The 19,333-nt window shown below is 42.1% G+C and overlaps 1 protein-coding gene across 2 annotated transcripts in view; it reads left to right on the top strand.

Annotated features, from left to right (window-relative positions):
• The first annotated feature begins 1,568 nt into the window (after positions 1-1,568).
• The window catches only part of TTC17 (tetratricopeptide repeat domain 17), a 63,589-nt gene continuing 45,824 nt past the window's right edge, over positions 1,569-19,333 (top strand). For both annotated transcript variants that reach the window (XM_064452298.1, XM_064452299.1), the window contains exons 1-4: positions 1,569-1,799; positions 16,333-16,422; positions 17,940-18,109; positions 19,116-19,227. In XM_064452298.1, the coding sequence (XP_064308368.1) occupies positions 1,584-1,799; positions 16,333-16,422; positions 17,940-18,109; positions 19,116-19,227 (588 nt within the window). In that variant the 5' untranslated portion in view covers positions 1,569-1,583. The remainder of the gene's footprint in view (positions 1,800-16,332; positions 16,423-17,939; positions 18,110-19,115; positions 19,228-19,333) is intronic.

Raw genomic sequence — 19,333 nt, 5'->3', positions numbered from 1 at the left:
AAAATATACATATTCATTAAATTTCTATGAAACAATTACCATACTCATACTATTATTGGAACTCATTAATATATGCAAATGTCCTTAACACATGGTCTTCCAGGGTCCTCTGGTGGTCATCGATAGTCTTCCTCACCATGTCTGCTGGTTGAACTCAGCCTTTGGGCATGCTCAGTTCATTTTTGGCTTGGTTACACAATTCTTACTGATGCTAAACTAGCTTATTATAGCACACATCCCTTATGTATTCTGCTCAAGGATACAGTGTTTCCAGACTCCCTTCTATCTAATCACATAGCAAGTTCTAAGACTATCTTATTTGTAGAGTATTCCAGGTATTTCAAACTTAGATACGTTACTCTAATCAGAGGAGGCCAGATGTTCTTTTGAAGCCAGCATCAGCTATCACTGCAACATTTCGTGTTGGCTTAGTAAAAGGGTACTTGTGCTACCTTTTTATTTTAGTGATGTACTCTTTAGATTACTATAGATGTGTTGTTTGGTGCTCAGAAATCTTAGGAATACCACATTAGCTGTTTAAATTTCCAAGTAATTCAACTTTTAAATGCAACATTTTGGATAGGAACTTAAATATTCAGCAAAAGCTGCATGTCATACCTCTTATTTGGGAATAATCATGTGAACAGGAGTCACTCATTGTCTTAGTCAACCTTCCAGACAAGAGGAGGCTGAGGGGAGACCTTATTGCTCTCTACAATTCTCTGAAAGGAGGTTGTAGTGAGGTGGGTGTTGGTCCCTTCTCCCAAGTAACAAGCAATAGGACAAGAGGAAAGGGCCTCAAGCTGTGTCAGGGGAGGTTTAGATTGGATATTGGGAAAAATGTCTTTACTGAAAGAGTGGTCAGGCATTGGGACAGGCTGCCCAGAGAGGTGGTGGAGTCACCAGCCCAAGGTGTTCAAAAAACACGTAGACATGGCACTTCAGGACATGGTTTGGGAGGCATGGGGTTGTTGGGCTGACAGTTGGACTTGATGATCCTAGAGGTCTTTTCCAACGTTAATGAAAAAAATAATATAAAAAAGGAACCTGGCAGCAGTAAGGAACTATCATACTTGTAGGAATATGTTCTCTATCCTGAGAGAAATGTAATCCCTTGCATTGGTTTAACCACTGTGACACCATTTGTAAGCTTTTTTTCTTGTTTCTACTTAACAGGTTTGAGTTACAGGCAAATATTACTGTTTAAGAGGCTCTGGGAAGCCTGGTGTCCCTAAGAAGCAGAGCTTTTTTGCAAAATTAGAAAAGCTGAACAAACCAAAGTTTGAATTTGGCAGCTTTTAGGTCTCACTCAGGACTGGGGAAACAGGCTGCTGGGTCTGTATTTACCATGAACTGGAATAGGAAAGATAAAGTTTCGATTTTTCACTGTAACCGAAAAGCACTAGAAGGGTAAGAAAAAAGGGGGGGGGGGAGTGATGTGTTTTTCACAGTTACCTTCAGCCGGCTCCTGGGTGACTGGCGCTAACCGCAGAGAGCTGCTGATGCTGTGCGGGCGGGGAAAGCAGGGCCCGTCGCCCCCCCGCCCGGGGCATCTACCCGCTCCCGACCCGCCCTCTCCCAAAATGGCGGCGGGGGTGGTTCCGGTTCCGGGCGGAGCGGGCAGGCCGGGATTGGGGAAGATGGCGGCGGCAGGAGGCTGCGGGCGGGGCGGGCTGAGTCGAGCCTGGGTTCTCTCTGGCTGGGCCCTGGGCCTGTGCTCGCTGCTGGCCTCGGGGACGCGGCCCGCCGCTGCCACCACCCACTGGGTGGTCACCGAGGACGGGAAGATCCAGCAGCAGGTGAGGGGTCGGCGGGGAGCTGCCCACCGCCGCCTGCCCCGGGCCGCCTCGCCCTTTACCCGCCGCCCCGAGCCGAACTCTGCGGCGGAGGGACGGGACCCGTCAGCGGGTAGGAGCGGTCGGTGGTTCTAAGCAAGCCGAGGAGAGATTTTTGACTTGGACCCGTGTTCGAAGCGGCGGTTCGTGCTTACCTGCAGCCTTCCCGAAAGCCTTCGGCTCCTTAGGCCGTGCTGCTGAGTAAGCGCGAAGTCGGGGTCCCGCGTGGGTCCCCGCGGCGGCAGGACCTCCACCCTCGCCGCCGTGACCTTTCCGGGGAGCCCGGAGCCCTCCCGCTCCGCCCTGCCCGGCCCGTTTAGCTGGTGCCGTCCCGCAGCCCTCCCCGCCGTGGCGGGGCAGCCCGGGTTACCCGTGAGTTTGCCATTTTGCACATCCCCGGCTGCTTTCCCTTCCCTCTGGAGGTGAGGAGGAGAAACTGTGCGGTGGCTGCTCGGCGTGAAGCGCACCGCCCCGTTCCGCGGTATTGTTGCGGGTTTAGTAAAAGCATCTTATTTTGTTGCCGGGCAGTGCCTCACACTCACTAAGCGGATTTTTCTTACTCGCTTTGCCCTCTCTTTGTTGCAAGGGGAACAGCACCAGAAATCCACTTTTATGTCAGATGTGCTTTGCTCTTAAGCAGAACTGCCGGATCGGTTTCCCTCTGAAACAGAGGAGTTAAATTGCTGTAGCAAGTGGTGAGGCCTTCCTTCCATAAAAAAGAGGGTGGAGAGACGAGTGCCTGTTAACGTCACCTTTCTTTTGTGAGAATTTTTGGTGGGTCCTCCTGTCAGAAAGAGTTAGGCTGCTCAGACAGGTGGGACTATCTTTCTTTGCAGGAAGCCCCCACCGCCTGTATGGTTCTTGGGCGCTTCAGCTGTCTGTGTGGGTCCAGGCACTCTCTCACCCTAGTTAATCATAAATCAATGAATGATAACATTTCTAGTGCTGTCTCACCTCCTTTTTCCACTTCATACAGTGGGGAAGTGGTGAGAGTATATGATAATGATCTGAAAGCATCTGTGTATGTATATTATCAAATTTGGGTGAAGTATTGATTATTGCGTGAAAAGCAGCTGCGACTTGAAAAAATCTAATTAGCTAAAATGACTTGAAAATCTGATTAGCGAAAATCAACACTGATTTTAAGAAATGGTTTTTTACTAAGTCAGTTAACTGCTGGTATGCGTAGAAGCTTTCACTGTACCACTGCTATGCAGTAAAGCCATTCTATTACAGTTACCAATGCTTTTGAAACCAGGGCACTCCAATGTTCCATGTATAAAGTGCTCCAAGTCTATAGTGGAGATGATAAAATAATACCTGTGGAATACTCTTTTACCTGCACAGTCAAAATTAATCCATCCATTTCCAGCAAGGAAGCTCAAACTATATATATGGTATTACTTCGAATATGAGGAGCTGGATTCTTCAGTAGCTGGGGTGTGTCCAGTAAGTTTTTTGTAGTAAGACATATTTCAGCATCTGTTCTGGTCATCTCTCTGGCTTTTGTGAAAATGATACTTAAATTTGTGGCTATTGCCATTGTCATCCCTGCAGTGCACTTCTGAATTTCATTTTTTTCCACTTTTATTTTGGAGAATGAGAAGAGTGGGCATTTCCTAGAGTGAGCTTGAATGATGTTTTAAATGCCAAAATGTCTAATTGTGGTTCATTAGTCAGCAGCAAAACTAATGGATAATCTCCATTGTCCACCAACAGGAAGGAATTGTTAGTGTCGCACTCTACACTGCGCTGGTGCAGCCCCACCTCGAGTACTGCATGCAGTTTTGGGCACCAAAATGTAAGAAGGACATCAGACTATTAGAATGTGTCCAGAGGAGGGCAACAAAGATGGTGAAAGGTCTCGAGGGCACAACTTGTGAGGGGTGGCTGAGGTCACTTGGTTTGTTCAGCTTGGAGAAGAGAAGGCTGAGGGGTGAATTCATCACTGAGGGGTGCCCTCAGACTACACCTTCCTTAAGAGGGGCAGCGGAGCAGGAGGTGCTGATGTCCTTTCTCTGCGAATCAGTGACAGGGCATGAGGAAATGGAATGAAGCTGCATCAGGGGAAGTTCAGATTGGACATTAGGAAAAGAATCTTCACTGAGAGCATGGTCAGTTGCTAGTACAGGCTCCCCAGGGAAGTGGTCATGGCACCAAGCCTGTCAGAGTTCAAGGAGCATCGGGACAACGCTCTTAGTCATATGGTAGCGTAGGTTAGTGTTAGGTAGTCCTGCAGTCGGACTCAGTGATCCTTATGGGTCCCTTCCAACTTGAGATATTCTGTGATTCATTGGCAATAGGATGCCTTATAATAGATTCATCAATTCATTGGTAGAACCACAATATTCAAAAATATTTGAGCTATCCTCCTCCTAATACCAAGACCTACATAGTTATTAACAGGATGTAAGCCTGAAATTTCCCTGCAGAGCATCCATTTGCATTAATTTTTCAGAATGTTCCTCATTAAGTTGATATTTATAATGAGAATTTGTATTTTTACCAGTGCACTTAGTCATTCAGCCCTTTCCTCTGGCTGTTTTTACTTTGTGTTTTCAACAGGGCTTTTGTCCACATTGATCTCAGACTCTGGCTGTGCAGCTTCCTGTGCTTCTCTGCAGTGTCTGGTGTTTCACCTTCTTAGTGTACACAGAGCATTGCCTGTCATTGGCTTCTCTACTAGTTCTAATTAATCTACTCTTGGTTTATAGAAAAATATTGTCGCATCAAGTTTTTCATAGTACTCTAGACTCCTCCTCTGAATGTCCAAGTATTGATCCATTGTGCTAGTTCTTGCTGCTTGCACAGCAGCCCAAGTTTGAATTTTGAAGCACCTTACCTACTAGAAGACAGCTGCATAAGTCAAGACTCATGTTTGGAATAAGCTTCAGCTTCTGCTGGTTTGGATGCTATAACTGAAATAGGGTGACAGAGTAACACTGCCTGCCCTACAGCACAAAGCAGGGCCAACTAGATCCAGTTGCTGAGGGCCCTGCCTGGCTAGATTTTGCATCCAGGGTGAGGATTTGATGACCTTGCTGGGCACCCAGTCCAGTGGTCTACTGCCTTCAGTGTGAAATTTTTTTTCAACTTTTCCAGCGAGAATTTTTCATGTAGCAACAGATGTACAATGCCTCTCACTGTCACACCTCAAGAAGAGTGTGGCTCCATCTTCTCTGTATTCTGCCTTCAGGAAGCTGAACACAGCAGCAGTATCCCCCTGCAGCTGAGCCAGCCTGCTTCTCTCAGCTGCTCTGAGGGTTATGTGCTCCAGGCTCCTTAACACCTCGAATGGGCTTTGTTGGCCTTGAAATGGGGGCCAGAAAGCTGAAGCAGGTGCATTCTGATGGGTGCCTGGTGGAGGGGGATAATCACTCCCCTTGCCCTGCTGGCTCCAGCCTTGCTGCTGAAGCCCAAGGTGCAGTTGACTGCCTCAGCTGCAAGGGCATGCTGCTGGCTCATCGCCAGCATTTTCCCACCAGAGCCCAAACATCCTTTTCTGCAAAGCTGTTTTCAGCCCCAGCTTTTCCTGCTGTGTGGGGCTGTTGCATCCCAGGTGCTGGGTTTGCGCTTGCTGTTGTTGACTTTACAGGGTCCCTGTCAGCCTGTTTCTCTAGCTCGCTCTCTAACCACAGCCCTGTCTTCCACTATGGCAACCCCCACCCCATGTTTGCAAAGGACACTAAGCTTGCTGACTTGTTGAAGTTCTTTTTTCTTTTTTTTTCCCCCGTTGTTCGTAAAGACATTAAACAGCATTGGCCCTGGTATCGATCTCCAAGGGATGCTGCTGGTGACCAGCCACTGTTGGACTTCGCACTGCTGATCGCAACCCTTCCAGCACAGCAGTCTCTAACTGGAAGTGACTGATAGTGTCTGGTGGCTGAGAGTGGTGGTACTAATTAGCATTTATATTACTTAATTTTAGAAATATTAGTGTTCTCAGTCTAAAACACATTTTTAAAGATTGTCACCTTCAGTTTATCTGAATGAGGCCCATATCATTGATTAAGATGTGGGCAAAACTTAAGTGATAGTAATACCCAGACATTTACCATGCTAAATGAGCCACTAGCTGTGGATGTCCAGATAAGCACCAGTGACAACTGACTTCCCGGCAGCTTTTAGGTTGCTACTGTGAACATTGTCTTCCTTGTTACGAAAGTGCATTATGGATGAGGAGCTGAAATCAGAATTTACAGATCCTGGCCTGTATACAATATATAGCCAGAATTTCTTTGGGAGAAGAAGGGATAATATTTTATATTATTGCCCTAAAACCTCTGCTAGCTGTTTCTCCTTATAGTGCTTGAAGGCTGTAAGCATTTAATATGAGACTACATTCAAGTGAGATTGATTTTTCCTGTGACATAAGACAGCTTCCAGTACCCTGACTGAGACTTGAGCTGGAGTTCTTAGTGGTATAACAACCTAGCAGGGGTAGCAAAATTAAGGCAAACCAAACAATTTTCTGTCTATCAGCTAGGACTTATCTAGTAAATGGGAGTTCTTGCTAAGAAGGCCCTGCTATTCCAGTTTCCAGTGAGCGTTTCTAAATTATGAAATTCATTCCCAGCAGTGCATGTAACATTTTGTTGTCTCAGTAAGCCATCAAGAAGAAAAGCCATCAAGCTGTATCTGCTGCTCTAGTAGCCTGTTTTCAGGTCAAATACATTATTCTCTGGATCAGTTCATATCCTTCTTTTGGTCTGAGCCTACCTTCAGATGTGTGTTCCTGCAAAGCCAGAGGCTGAATAATCTTCTCTCTTTAATAAGATTATATCTGCTCAGCATATGTGTTTATAAGCCTTCTCATTTCACAACGCATGGTATAAAGTTCAGGCTAATACAGAACTGATTTGAGTGCTTGTCTGCCAGTAGGGAAACTAGCCACTCTACATAAGTATAGTATACTACAAGAGAAGAGAGAAACTTCTTTTAAAGAGAGGACAAACAAGGGACAGATTAAATGCAATGCAGGAAGCAGTTTCAGTAGTCATTTGTGGCTTTACTGGGGGAGACCAGCTGCTATAATCTCTGAGACCTGACATATTCAGAGCTGAGGTGGGGTCTTTCTAGAGATCCCACGATGGAGGCAATTAAAACCGAGCAAGCTGGTGGGGACTCAAAGGACTGCCTTTATGTGGACTACTATAAATGCTGAAAAAGTTAGTTCTCAGTAACTAAACCAAAAGAAGCAAAGAAACCTCCCAGGCAGATGGTCCAAAACAGGACTGGGGAAGTGTTACCAGGAGCAGAGAGCCCCTGGCCAGGAATCTGAGTTGGCAAAAAGTTGTTTAAGGTGCTGATGTGTGTTTTGAAGTTTGTTAGAGATGATCTGAAGAAGAAAGTGAATGAGCAATGTGGGTTAGCCTGTTCAGGGCTAAGAAGACTAGCCCCTCAATAAACGTGACATCTGAATTTCATTCAGTGTAGTATGCTTAATTCTGGCTAGTACAGGTAAAAAGGGAAGATGTTACCTAACAGTTGTTCATTTGGTTGCAGATTGGAATGCAAGCATGCCTCAAGTTGCAGCAAGGCAATTCATGGATGGCTTTTAGAGTTGGTTAATGCATTAATGATGTCTATCATCTGACTGCACGTGTGTGCTAACAGGTTGTGATGAGAACAGTGGTCCATACACTCAAGGCTAGAGGAAAAGCAGCCATCCAAAACCAAGGAAACCTGAAAATCTAGTGCAGCCAGATAAAAAGCTATTTGCTGCTAACAGAAGCATCTTCTGCCATATATTAAACAGTCACTCACTCCTAGCTTGAAAATGACAGATGGATGTTTGCATTGCACTTTCTGTAAAGGTTAGTTTGCTTGGCCATATAACCTCGTCCTTGACTGAATTTCTTATCCTTCCAAGTCTGTTGTGTGCTAAACAAAAGAAAAAAATTGTTCATTCCTATGTATCATGCCTTCCCGAAAACGGTTGCCAGTGCCTCTTTATGAGTGTGCAAAAAGACCTAGGCTGGAGGTTGGTGTGAGTCTACTGCAGTTCGTTGGATGTCGTCCAACCCCAGGGTGACCAGCTGAAGTGTGATCATTTTGAAGCATATGTCAGCTTATCCTCAGGAAAAGGGAAACTTATTCTATTTTAAAACTTTTCTCTTGATCACCAAAAGACTGTGGGATTTAGGCCCTCCTCTAGTGTGAAGAATAATAATTAATAATTTAAAAAAAAACCACAAACCACCAACCCTTCAGTTTAAATTTTGTGCCTTTTCATAAGTATATTTGAAAAGTTTGAACCTGAACATTTTGTATAGTAGATGGCTGAGACACTTAAGGTCCTTGTCCCTTGTGGGGTGCTGCTGACCTAGAACCACACTTTACCAGCACTGCCTGCTCACAGGGGAGCTCAGCCTCTGTCTTTCTGTATCGCTGTGAAGGTCGGGGCTAGATCTAAATTTGATAAAAATAGGCCTTGTGGTTGCCTGTATGTGGAGTGCAGTCAGAAATGTAAATTTTTTGTTCTTTGGGGCAGTGATGGTGGAGAAGTAGCTTTCCCTGTTATCAACTCAGCAGTGAAAGATTTGCATCTGTGGTGGAGGAGCTAAGAGGGAGATCCGAAGCGCTGCTGAAATACAGGTGTTGGTGCCCATGCCTCTCACGCCTGCCACAGTCTAGCAGGTAACCTTATGCCAGGTTTTGACTACTGACAGCAAAGCTTTAGTACAAAAATGTCTGGATTTAGCCCAGCATAGTGATACACACTGAGGTTGTTCAGTTTATAAGTCCAGAAGGCCCTAGCTTTGTCTCTGACCCTGTGTAGATACCGTGTCCTGCTCACTCCACCGCCCCTGGTGTTTCTGTACACACTTTGTCCTCTGGGCACAGGGTGGCTCCCAGGTCCTGTTTCTCCTAGCATCCTTACGCTTTGGTTTCCTGGCCTCTCATCCTGTTTTCTGTCCCTTTTAAAATAAGGGTAGGACAAACTGACAAGATTATATGAATCAACTGTTCAAAACTGATTATTCTGTGATGAAAGCTGCACTAGGTGCCTGGCATGCCTTCCCCATAGCGTGAGCTTCACAGCAAAAGGATACCCTGGAAGTGGCCCAAGTACATGTTTGCACAATGGCCCCATCAAAGCCCAAAAGAGCAAAGTCAGGGAGACTTTGAAATCCACTGGTATTTCTTTCTTCCTTTCTTTCTTCCCCCCACCCCCACCTTTCCATGTAAAGCTGAATCCCTACCAGTTACTAAGTTAGGAAATTAAAACCATGGTATAAAGTGCCTCCCCTAAAAATACATCACTGGATAAAGTAATTTCCCTTAAAGTTTAACCAGAAAAAATTAATGGGTTGTCTGCTGTTCATTTGCTGAAGAAATTGCTGCTCAGGGTTAACATTTTTTAGGTATCCGCTATGTCTAATTAGTATTTTTCCTTTTCTGTACTTCCAACATTAGAACACTTACTATTTTTAGGATTTGGCAGTGAGCAGGCAGCAGGAACCAGTCTGCCTTTATGAAAACAAGTACTTGGTCATTACAGATTTATAGAAGTGTTCTCTCCATCTCTTTTTTTGATTCAACTGAGTGTATGGCTGGCATCTGTTTCACTACTGTAGAATATAAACCATAGCTAGAATATACATGTTGGAAATTTGTTTTGTACCCTTAAGTATGACCAACAACACATTGCAGACAAGTAGTGTTACAAATGAAGTCTTGTTTTGCTTTGTAATTAGATCTGTTATGTATGATATTCAGAGCTGCTGAGCTCTCTGGAAGTGAGCAGACCTATTCAATATTACTGCAATTGCGTTAGGTTTTACGTTTGAGATACTAGAGGTGTTTAAAATATGTTTTCCCTGTAGTGCAGCTACTCTTAATAATATCAAGAGAGTTAATGCTGTTTGTTAACAGATTCTGCAGCTGTAAGCTCTTAAATGGTTTAATACTTATTATAAAAACTCAATTCAACGTAATTTCTGTGTGAATGTTTCAGTGACATCCCTTGGGACAAGTATCTTCTGACAGTCCCTGCTCATCATTTGGATAAGCCAAAGCATGTATTTTCCAGTTTTGTAGCTTGTCTTGCACTGAAACCCATACATAGTTTTTTGCAGCTTTTCAGAAGTGACATGGTAGCATTGTGTTGGAGTGTAGAGTATCTCAAGGCAGCAGGAATATATCAGAAGGCAAGCATCAGTTTTTTAGATCCTTCACTCCCACTTGAGACTGCAAGGGGTTCCGGCCTGTTTGAGTGTGAATTGCCTGAAATTAACGTGGACAGTGACAAAAGATCCACTGTAAAACAAGCCTACAAAACAGGTATAAGGAGCCCATTTTGCTGTACGCCATCATTTGATGTGGTATCTTTTCCATCATCTTTCTGTCATAATCTGCCTTCTGCATATAGTAGAACACTTTTAGGACGTGCAGAGGCCCTAAGAGCTGTTCCGATTTTGGTGTTCTTGTCCAACAGTGGGATTTCCACAGTACTTCAAAAAAAGCCTTACCTAAAAATAGTTGACTGAGGCATTCATTGACGCCCATCTTAAAATCTGAAAATTTTACTTTCTGGATCATGGGGGAAAACTATACCAGACTGTTTGGCAAAACTTACAAGCCTAATTATTCAGAGACTTTGATATACCCAGATAATACAGGAGAGTCTCTAAAACCTCAGGGTTTGATTCAACTTGGATGTCTCTTTTTTTGTTGTTTTTGTTGTACAAATTCTGTGTGTTTCTTGCTGAATCAGGTTCTTGGTGTACCTTGTGACAGTGAATAAATTTGAACTGTGCTTTTTAAAGAAATTTTTACCTTTGGGCAAAGTTGAACAGAGAGCACTTACTCTAAAAGTGGCTTACTGGCAGGCTTTCTGCACTGTAGTTATAGTAGCTGTCAGGTTCGAGGAAGGCTTTTTAGCACTACTTTTTTCCTGTTTCCTGTGTTTGAACTGAAGTCAGATTCTTGCGTTTCAGGCACTTCATCTTGAATGTCACAGTTTCAGCACTTTGGAGGAAGGGTAAATGAATATAATATGGTGCTTTGGCATCAGCCTAATGCTTTGAGTTAAAAATTAGTAAGTTGGAGCAGGCATCTGTTCTGATACAGGAGTTTCTGCTTTCCTCACCATGAGGCTATAGATGCTCTGCAGGTTGACATCTGTTCCGTTTCATCCCAAGCAGTGTCTTGTGGGATGTTGCATACATTTTGCAAAAGATGAGCTAAATCACAATATCTGTCTGGTTTTCACTCATCTGACTCCCCTAATCAGATGATACGGCACAAATGACTTTGCATGAAGGCATGAAGGATCCATAGTATTATAAAGCGTAAAAGCAAAGCTACCCTTTCTTACGCAATTTTAATTAGTGCTAACATCCTCAGGTCCTGTCTTAAATGTGACAGGAAACATCAAATGTGAAGTGGTTTTTAGCACCAGCGGGGCAGGGTAGCAGGTATCTGCAACTTTCTGTGTGGTAGGGAAGAGAGTGTAACACACTAAAGTGAGACCAAGTCCTGCCTGGCAGTAGATTCAATCCTAAGGTAAAAAGCATCTGAGAACACCTGGGTATTTGATTGCAGCTGTTAGTGTTGAAATAAAATGTGACAGCTTTTGAAATAACACCTGCCCTCTAACAAGGTTTTAATTGTTGAAGTCAGACCTATGCTAGTTTCCACATCAAAGTTTTGTTCCGTTTTCCTTACTAGTTAATTGTTTAAAAACTGACATTAAATGCAAACACTGTATTACACACATCTCCAGCAGTGCTCAGAAGAAATACAAACTTTTATTCATTCCAGTGGTCCCAGGACTATCATTAGCAAGTCTGGTGAAGCTTAGCAAGACAGGCTGTGTACACCCTTTGTTTCACAGCAGGAGGCTTTCAGTACACAATTATTTGCAAATACCTGAGCTGTCATAAAACGAGGGGAGCTATGGCTATGAGCTAGTAAATACAATCGGTAGGATCATACGCAGTTGTGGATAGAATGTGCTCTTTCGTCAAAATGATCCAATGCCATTCATGTTGCTTACTGTTTTCGGTCTAAAGAAATGTTTTCTCTAATGGATCCCATGAAGATGTAGTTCAACTGGGCAAAGGCAACAGATGTAAAGAAAAGAAAAATAAGTTGATATTTTATGCAGAACTTACCAGCCTCTTCTAGTTTTGTTTTAGATGCTTTCTTGAAACTGGAGGCATTTCCACAACCAGATCAGTCTCTGGGTGACTATTAAATAGAGGTGGCGAGTGTGTGTAAGAGCACAGGCATGATGTGAGGCTGTACAAAACCAGTCTCTTCTAACTTCTTCAAATTTCTAAAACCTACCTAGAGTCTTTGGAGTATTTTTCTTGTGGGAAGGAAGGGGTGTAATCCAGAACAGTCTCCAGGTGTCCATCAAATACATTTTATTTGGACTATTGTATTTCTGACTAAAGAGTTATTTAACAGGTAAGTGAAGCTCTGAAGGCTTTTTCCAAATCTTCAGGGTGTGTTGTCGTCTCTGAATTTTTCTAAGCAGCAGCCCACAGGAAAGTTGTGGCATGGCTTATATTTTTATTCAGCATATAATTTTCTGGGTTTTGGGATATGGCTGCACTGGAAAGCCAGAAGATGCTTGGCGGCACTTGAGCACAAGCAGTGCCAGCAGCAAGAATGGGGCAAAGTGTGATCACCCAAGTGGCGAGCCGTAGGGGGCTCCAAGTGTCCATCTTCATTTCAGCATGTGCTGCTTCCCACTTATCTTTACCACTGCTGCTACTGTTAACCCTGCTGTGTAGATCATGTGGGTATTATATCTTTGTTTGCTACCTACTCGCTGTGCTAAATTCATGAGGTGGCATTACTGTCCTCAATGGCAAATACAGTATTGGTGCTCTTCACAGATGAGTAGGTCAGCTTTGCCTTTTTCCAGCTGTAGACATGGCTGTCAGCGTAAAAGAAAACATGTTTGATCTGGGGAGGGATGTTGTAAAAAGGTGGATAACAAGAAGTCTCGACAGTATTGCTGGCTGGATCTGAGAGGAACAGGTTGCAGTTCAAGAGCCATGTGGCTGTTGCTAGTGGAGCTATAAGATTACAGGTAGTAAGAAAAGGGACGATTTCCCTACTTGGCAGCAGGGTGATTTTTTGGATCAATCTAAGCAGATCAGGAAATTGCGCTTTAATTTCTATGAAATTCTTGACTTTGAGCACTATCATCTTCCAAACTGATGCCAGTTGAACGCCAAGTGGACATTATTGTCCTCATTTGCAGCCATGATATCATAAGATCTCTTGTGGTTTTCAATTAAGAATCTGTTTCCCTTTGTGTCATAAAGGCATTCAGATCTACAAAAAAAAGCGCTATTATTTCCTCAGTTATTATTTTGTAATGCCTTCATACTATGAATGTATAAACTGAAGAGCATAACTGATACAGTATATTCGGCTCACTTTTACAAGCTGCCAAAAGTGCTCTGAACACATTGGATATGCAAGCTCAAGTTTCCTGTGCAAACTTTGCATGATTGTCCAGTGTAGCTGCTTAATTTTTCCATTCAAATTCTTCCAAAATTATTGCACCTGAAATGGATTTTTATTTTTAAGAGCTAATCTTTAATCTGCTAATTTCTTGCAGTGGAAGTCTTGAACTTTCAGAGCCAGAAATGATCAAATGTAAATGTAAGGTTGGATTTACTACTAAAGTTTTGGATTTAGAGGTTTTTATTTATGCACTGCATTTGCCTTAAATAATGGATGCTCAGGTTACTTAATATTAACTTCCTACTAGGTTGAAGCGTTTTGCTATTTTTAGAAAGTGCTCGTTTGCTGGTGGCAAACTGAGGTCAGATCTGGAAGTGAAAATCTGAAGACTGAATTAAAATACCATGCATGCTGCTTAACTTTAGATAATTTCCTGGTGGATTGACGTAACTTTATGAACTAATTCAGTGGCATTGCTCTTTGATTGTTGTTGTCACTTTGATTGCTGCTGCTAGGTAGTAGTTGATAGGAATTTGGTACTTGTTGTGTTGCATTCCTGTAAACCCGTGCACACAGGATTGGTAAGATACCACTCTAAATTCCCAAACACTAAATTGAGACCTAATTCTCACAAGACTTTTATCAAAAGTTAAAACCAGAAGCTGTCCCTGAGTGTCATAATATTTCTGAATTAACGATAAGCTGAGATCCTTCATCTTTCAGAGTAAGGCTTTCTAAATGGTAATGCCTGCATAACTTTCTGCAAAAAATTGCTCCCCAGATGCAGTTTGCCACTGAAAGTGGAGCTGATAGTTGACTTTACTTTCAGTGACTGTGTAGAATCATGCACGCAGCCTTGAGATGTCAGAGGGACAGTACTATTTTAGAGTGGGCAATTAAATGCTTTAAGCACTGTAAAACTTTCCCTTATTTTCTTTGCAAATTCATCTCTTGCTTGCACACACCACAGTAGTTTCTCTAGCAAATGAGGCATGAACAAGTGCTACATTCAGTGCATAACTCTGGTTTTGTGTGCAATCAGTTCAAAGTGAGGTAGGGCCTGTAGGAGGAAATATGAACTATGACTGTAGGTAAAATGCTGTAGACTTTAATACTTCATCTAACAGCACTGTTAGGTTTTTTTAATATGGTATTTTCTGTGCTTCTCTGGATCATTGCACATACTTGGTCACCCTTTATTGGCAACAGTTAAATCCATCATTTCCAAATTTATAGTGTAAAGATTAACTGGTGTCAGTAGCGCCTTGTTACTTTCTAATCATCTGGTGATAGAAGAGAATTAATTTGCTAAGTAAGAAAATTAGTTATGTGTAAGTATCTGGACTGTGTAGGTAGCCACCCGCCAAAATGGCTAAAAGAAGCAGTTCAGCTTTTTATTTGGAAAGGAATACTTGGCCAAATTTAGCCAAAACCACCCTCAAGGGTTTTTTGAGGGACGGGAAGGTAAAAGGTAAATGTTTTCATCTTAGCGGATAGGATCCTTATTCAGTAGGGAGGCTTGCAAGGAATGTAGACTTCACAGTCAGTAGTCCAAAGAAAGTAGATTTGAGCTTCTTGCCTGACTCACAGCCAAGAGAACATGGCCCAAGGCTTAATCTGTTGACAGGACATGTTAAAATCACCAGGAAATTTGCTGCTGTTCTGCTGGAGATGTAGTTCTCTGCAGTGAGAGAGAGAGTCCCAGAAATGTGTCCAAGTTATTTGGAAAGTTGACAGAAAATGAAAAGCTGGAGCTCAGGAGGTTCTCCTGCAGATGTATATATGGCAAACTTTTCCGTTAAATTATAATGCCACAGTTTGGACAGATATCATGGGGGTGGACAGCCTATATAGCGATATCAGCACTAACATACAGGTAGTGCTTACATCGGTGTGCAGTAGCTAGTTTCATGTCCTGAAAGCCTGAACAGAAACTGAGCAGATCCAGGAACATCTTGGTGTAGACCATCTACCATAACAGTCATTGTGTTAAAAATGTGAGATCTTGCTGTCCTTGTCACCCTTTGTCCTTTCATCCTGTGATCACATACTTCTGTCCATTTCCTTGCTTCTATTCTCATACTCATTGAATCCTTCATAAGCTAATTTAGTTTACTGGTTTGGATAAAGCAACCAATGGGGATCACATCCTGTTCAACTACTGAGTTTGGGTTAGCTCATGAGAGAGCCTGGTGAGCACCAGAGCTGACATGCAGGAATAACTGGTATTGCACTGACAGATTGGAGGAAACAGGGCTGGAAGCTTGGAGGTGAGCCTTTGGATCAGCTCAGCTGCTCATATACCACCTTCTCAACTGTAGTGACTTGCTGCCTGACCAGGTGGGGGAAGAATTGACTTGGCATGAGGACAAGACTGGGGCATTTCAGCTGTGGAGTGAAGTGCCATAGCTTACTGAGCCTGGTTAGGGACCAGGAAAGGTTCGGCATGTAACCGCTAATCTGTTACTTACCTATAATATTGCTCTTTGCTGAGCTGCCAACTCCTGTGCATAAGATATGGAAGCTGTTAGCACGGTCTTCTGTAACAATTTTCAGTCTTTGTCTGCTTACCTCTTGATTTTGTTCATTTTCTTCTTAATCCTGAAGGCAATAGATCTTAATGCTAGGCCAGTGTGTTAAATTAGTTGCATGGAGGAGTTGACTTGAAGCTGAAGTACCTGATGCCTATTGAGGGACATGATGGAGGAATTTTAAAGCTATAAAAGAAAATAGTTTTTTGCGATTGCAATTTAATGTATCTAGTATTTCAGCAGTAAGTACTCTTAATAATGTTTGTTGCGAGGCATTTACTTGCCTTTTATGCTTAGAATTTGTGTGCCTGAATAAACTAAAATAGGTTTAAAATTAAAGCATGGTTTGAATTGGATTCTCAAATACCAATGTTGTTTGTGGTATGTGTTTAAATTATGGACATATTGTGAAAGCTGAGTGGATAGAAAACCTCTGAACAGACAAACTAGTTGAATGAATGTAACTTTCTACCTTCTAAAATCTCGCTAATTAGGAGAATGTCTTACATGATGGACCGATTAATGTCTTGCAGGTGGATTCACCAATGAACTTGAGGAACCCACATGATTTGGTAATACTAATGAGACAAGAAACAACAGTTAACTACCTCAAAGAACTGGAGGTAAAGCATAATGTTAAATACTAATTAATTTCTGAAAATACACATTTTTTTCCACAGGCCTTTTACTGATAGATTTAGATGGGGAACAGAAGTCATTAATGTCATGATTCCTTCAGTTAAAGGATGAAGAATTCTTCAGATCTCAAGAATTTTGTGCTTCAAGTTTGCTCAACTGGTTATCATTGTCCCTAGTTGCATCATTCCCTGTTGTTATCCATAAATCCTACCATTTTTAAGTAAAGTCATTTAGGTACTGGATTCTGTTGCTGACTACTATGTTCCAGAAGAATACAGAGCAGGTCACCTCTGTTTTTCTTTAAGCCCATTTATTATTGAAAAAGGGTCTGAGAACCCTTTGATGAACTTTGAACCAATAACTTTAGTTTAAGTTTAAATATAATATGGGCTGGGCAAGCTAACAGCTCACAGTGTTTCTTCTGGCCATGCATTCCTTTCTCTTGTGCCAGCTTTGGTTTTGTCAGATCAGCATAACTATCTAACTGGGAAGTTAGATGAGCACCAGAGGTAGCTCTGTGGCAATGAGAGAAGTGGAAGGGGGAAAAAAGCAGGACTGCCCCTTGCATGACTGTATTCAGCCAGTCTTTCTCATCAAGATATACTTACTTTTGTGGTAATGGGTATTTTAGCTATGGATGGAACAAGAGTTGTAAGCTTTCCAGGACGTGGTTTGTGGATTTGCAGATTCCTAATGTACAGTTTGTGGCATACAAATGACTTTCAGCAGAAGTTATCTGTTGTAAGATCTTGTACAAGTTGCTACTGCTGTATTTATCTCTAGTACTGCTTAGTAGCGCGTAATCAAATGTGTATGGCTTTGATTAAAAATGGAAATTTTCTTCTCATTTCACATATGCAAATCCATATGATATTCAATGGGTTTTCAGTTTGCAAACCTAGGTGAGAATTAAATACAGCTTGCTGTGCTGGGACAGATTGTTAGTCTCATAGTAATCAATACCAATGAGCTTTATGGGGTGAAAGGTAGCTTCTAAGGCACATCATAAGCTGATCTCTAGAAATTAGTCCCAATTCTTGCATAGCCTGCCACCTCAGTTGTACTACTTAGCACACTGAATGGTTAAGAAGTTCATTTTGTTTGCAATCTCTAATATTATTTCCATGAGGTCTTAGAGTGGAGTAAAAGGATGGAAATATGGAAAAGTTGATGTACTGTTAACTATTTCTTCTTTTTCTGAATGGCCTGCTGTGGATTTGGAATGCTATTAGCCCTCTTTTTAGGTACAGCAGGAGAAATAAGGACCAGTTCAAGTCATATTATCTCTAATGAATGTATTTATATTCCATCTAAATAAAAAAATGTCCTACAGATGTTATAAAGTATAGGGAAGTATTGCCAAAATTTGGAGAGAATGTTTTAGGTTTTCTTCAAGTGGAGTTTGTTTTAAGGAAAAAGTTGGACTGTTCAACTCCTAGCAACTATAGAGTTTGCTTTCATCAGTGCACATTCTTCTGTTTCCTTTTTTTTATTCCTACAGAAACAGTTAGTTGCTCAAAAGATTCATATAGAGGAAAATGAGGACAGAGACACAGGGCTGGAACAAAGGCATAATAAAGAGGATCCGGACTGCATTAAAGCAAAGGTGCCCTTGGGGGACCTAGATCTATACGATGGCACATACATCACCTTAGAGAGCAAAGATATCCGGTAATAAGATGCTTTATATTTTAAGATTTTTTTACTTGAATGAAAAAAATCAACAAAACCTCTAAATGCAAGTAAAAGGAAAAAAACTGTCACTGACTGTTCTTTAGATGACAGTTGTTTTGTTTTGTGTTAGTGTGGAATAAAACTGAAAGAACCTCTGCCACTAATTATGAAAGGGTATGACACAGAAATGCTGTCTCCGCCAAACTGTCCATGTTAGCCCTACCGTGAAACTTCTCCATTCTGTTCCCAGGCTCCCAGTCAGTTCTGCCACTGTAACTCTGTACTGATGTGACCAGACATGTGAATTAAACTGAAGCGTACCATGTAGAAGAGGGTTGAATTTGCTTGAGTGTGCTTTGGGTGTTTTGAGCTAGGTACACTTCTTGTAGTGGAAACTGTCTGGACTTATATTTGAATTAAATTCTGTTGATTACCAAGCTGTTGAACCTTCTGGTCATAGTTCATCCCGTGTTAAGCAAGTAAAAGATGTGTGGACAGTCTGCTTGCCTTTCAGCTTCATTGGTAATTCATCTTCAGGGCTGACCGTTTTGTGTTTGTACTTTTATTTTTTTAACACAATCAGATGAATACTTGAAGCGAGAAAAGATTAATTTTATCCTCAGATACCTTCATTTGGGCTTTTCACTAATACTTGGGGTTTGATTGTTTCAGCTGAAGAGTCTTCTAATCTACATGGCTTGCCATTTGCATGGCAGATAGATCGTTAATCATAGTAGTGTTACACTAGGTTGAGGCCAATACATTTTGGAGGCTATCCAAATGTTGATATTTTCTCTAAAGCAGACAAATTTATTTACGTTATTCTGTAGTGATGACATCCTGAGACAACTGAAATCTGGGAAGACATCAGAAATGGTGTGAAGTGCTCAAACACAGGATTTCTGTTAACAGTCAAATCAGAATACTGTGCCTGTCAACTACTGTCTCTTATGAACTTTAGCAGTATTTTAATCTGGAGTCTGTTGTTATGTTATCTCCTCAGCCCTGAAGACTATATAGACACAAAGTCACCAGTGCCTCCAGACCTGCAGCAGCCAGACTGTACAAAAGTTCTAGATCTTCCATACAGTATTCATGCTTTTCAGCACTTACGGGTAAGCAAGCAAATGCAAGTATGTTTTTTTCCCCATCAGGAAGAGGAATAGAAAACTCTTATTGCCAGTTCTCAGTCAAGGTTGAAAGGTATTGTAATCTTTCAAG

Source organism: Phalacrocorax carbo, chromosome 5, assembly GCF_963921805.1.
Source record: "Phalacrocorax carbo chromosome 5, bPhaCar2.1, whole genome shotgun sequence".
Lineage (NCBI taxonomy): Eukaryota > Metazoa > Chordata > Aves > Suliformes > Phalacrocoracidae > Phalacrocorax > Phalacrocorax carbo.
This window is presented reverse-complemented; position numbering and strand designations above follow the sequence as displayed.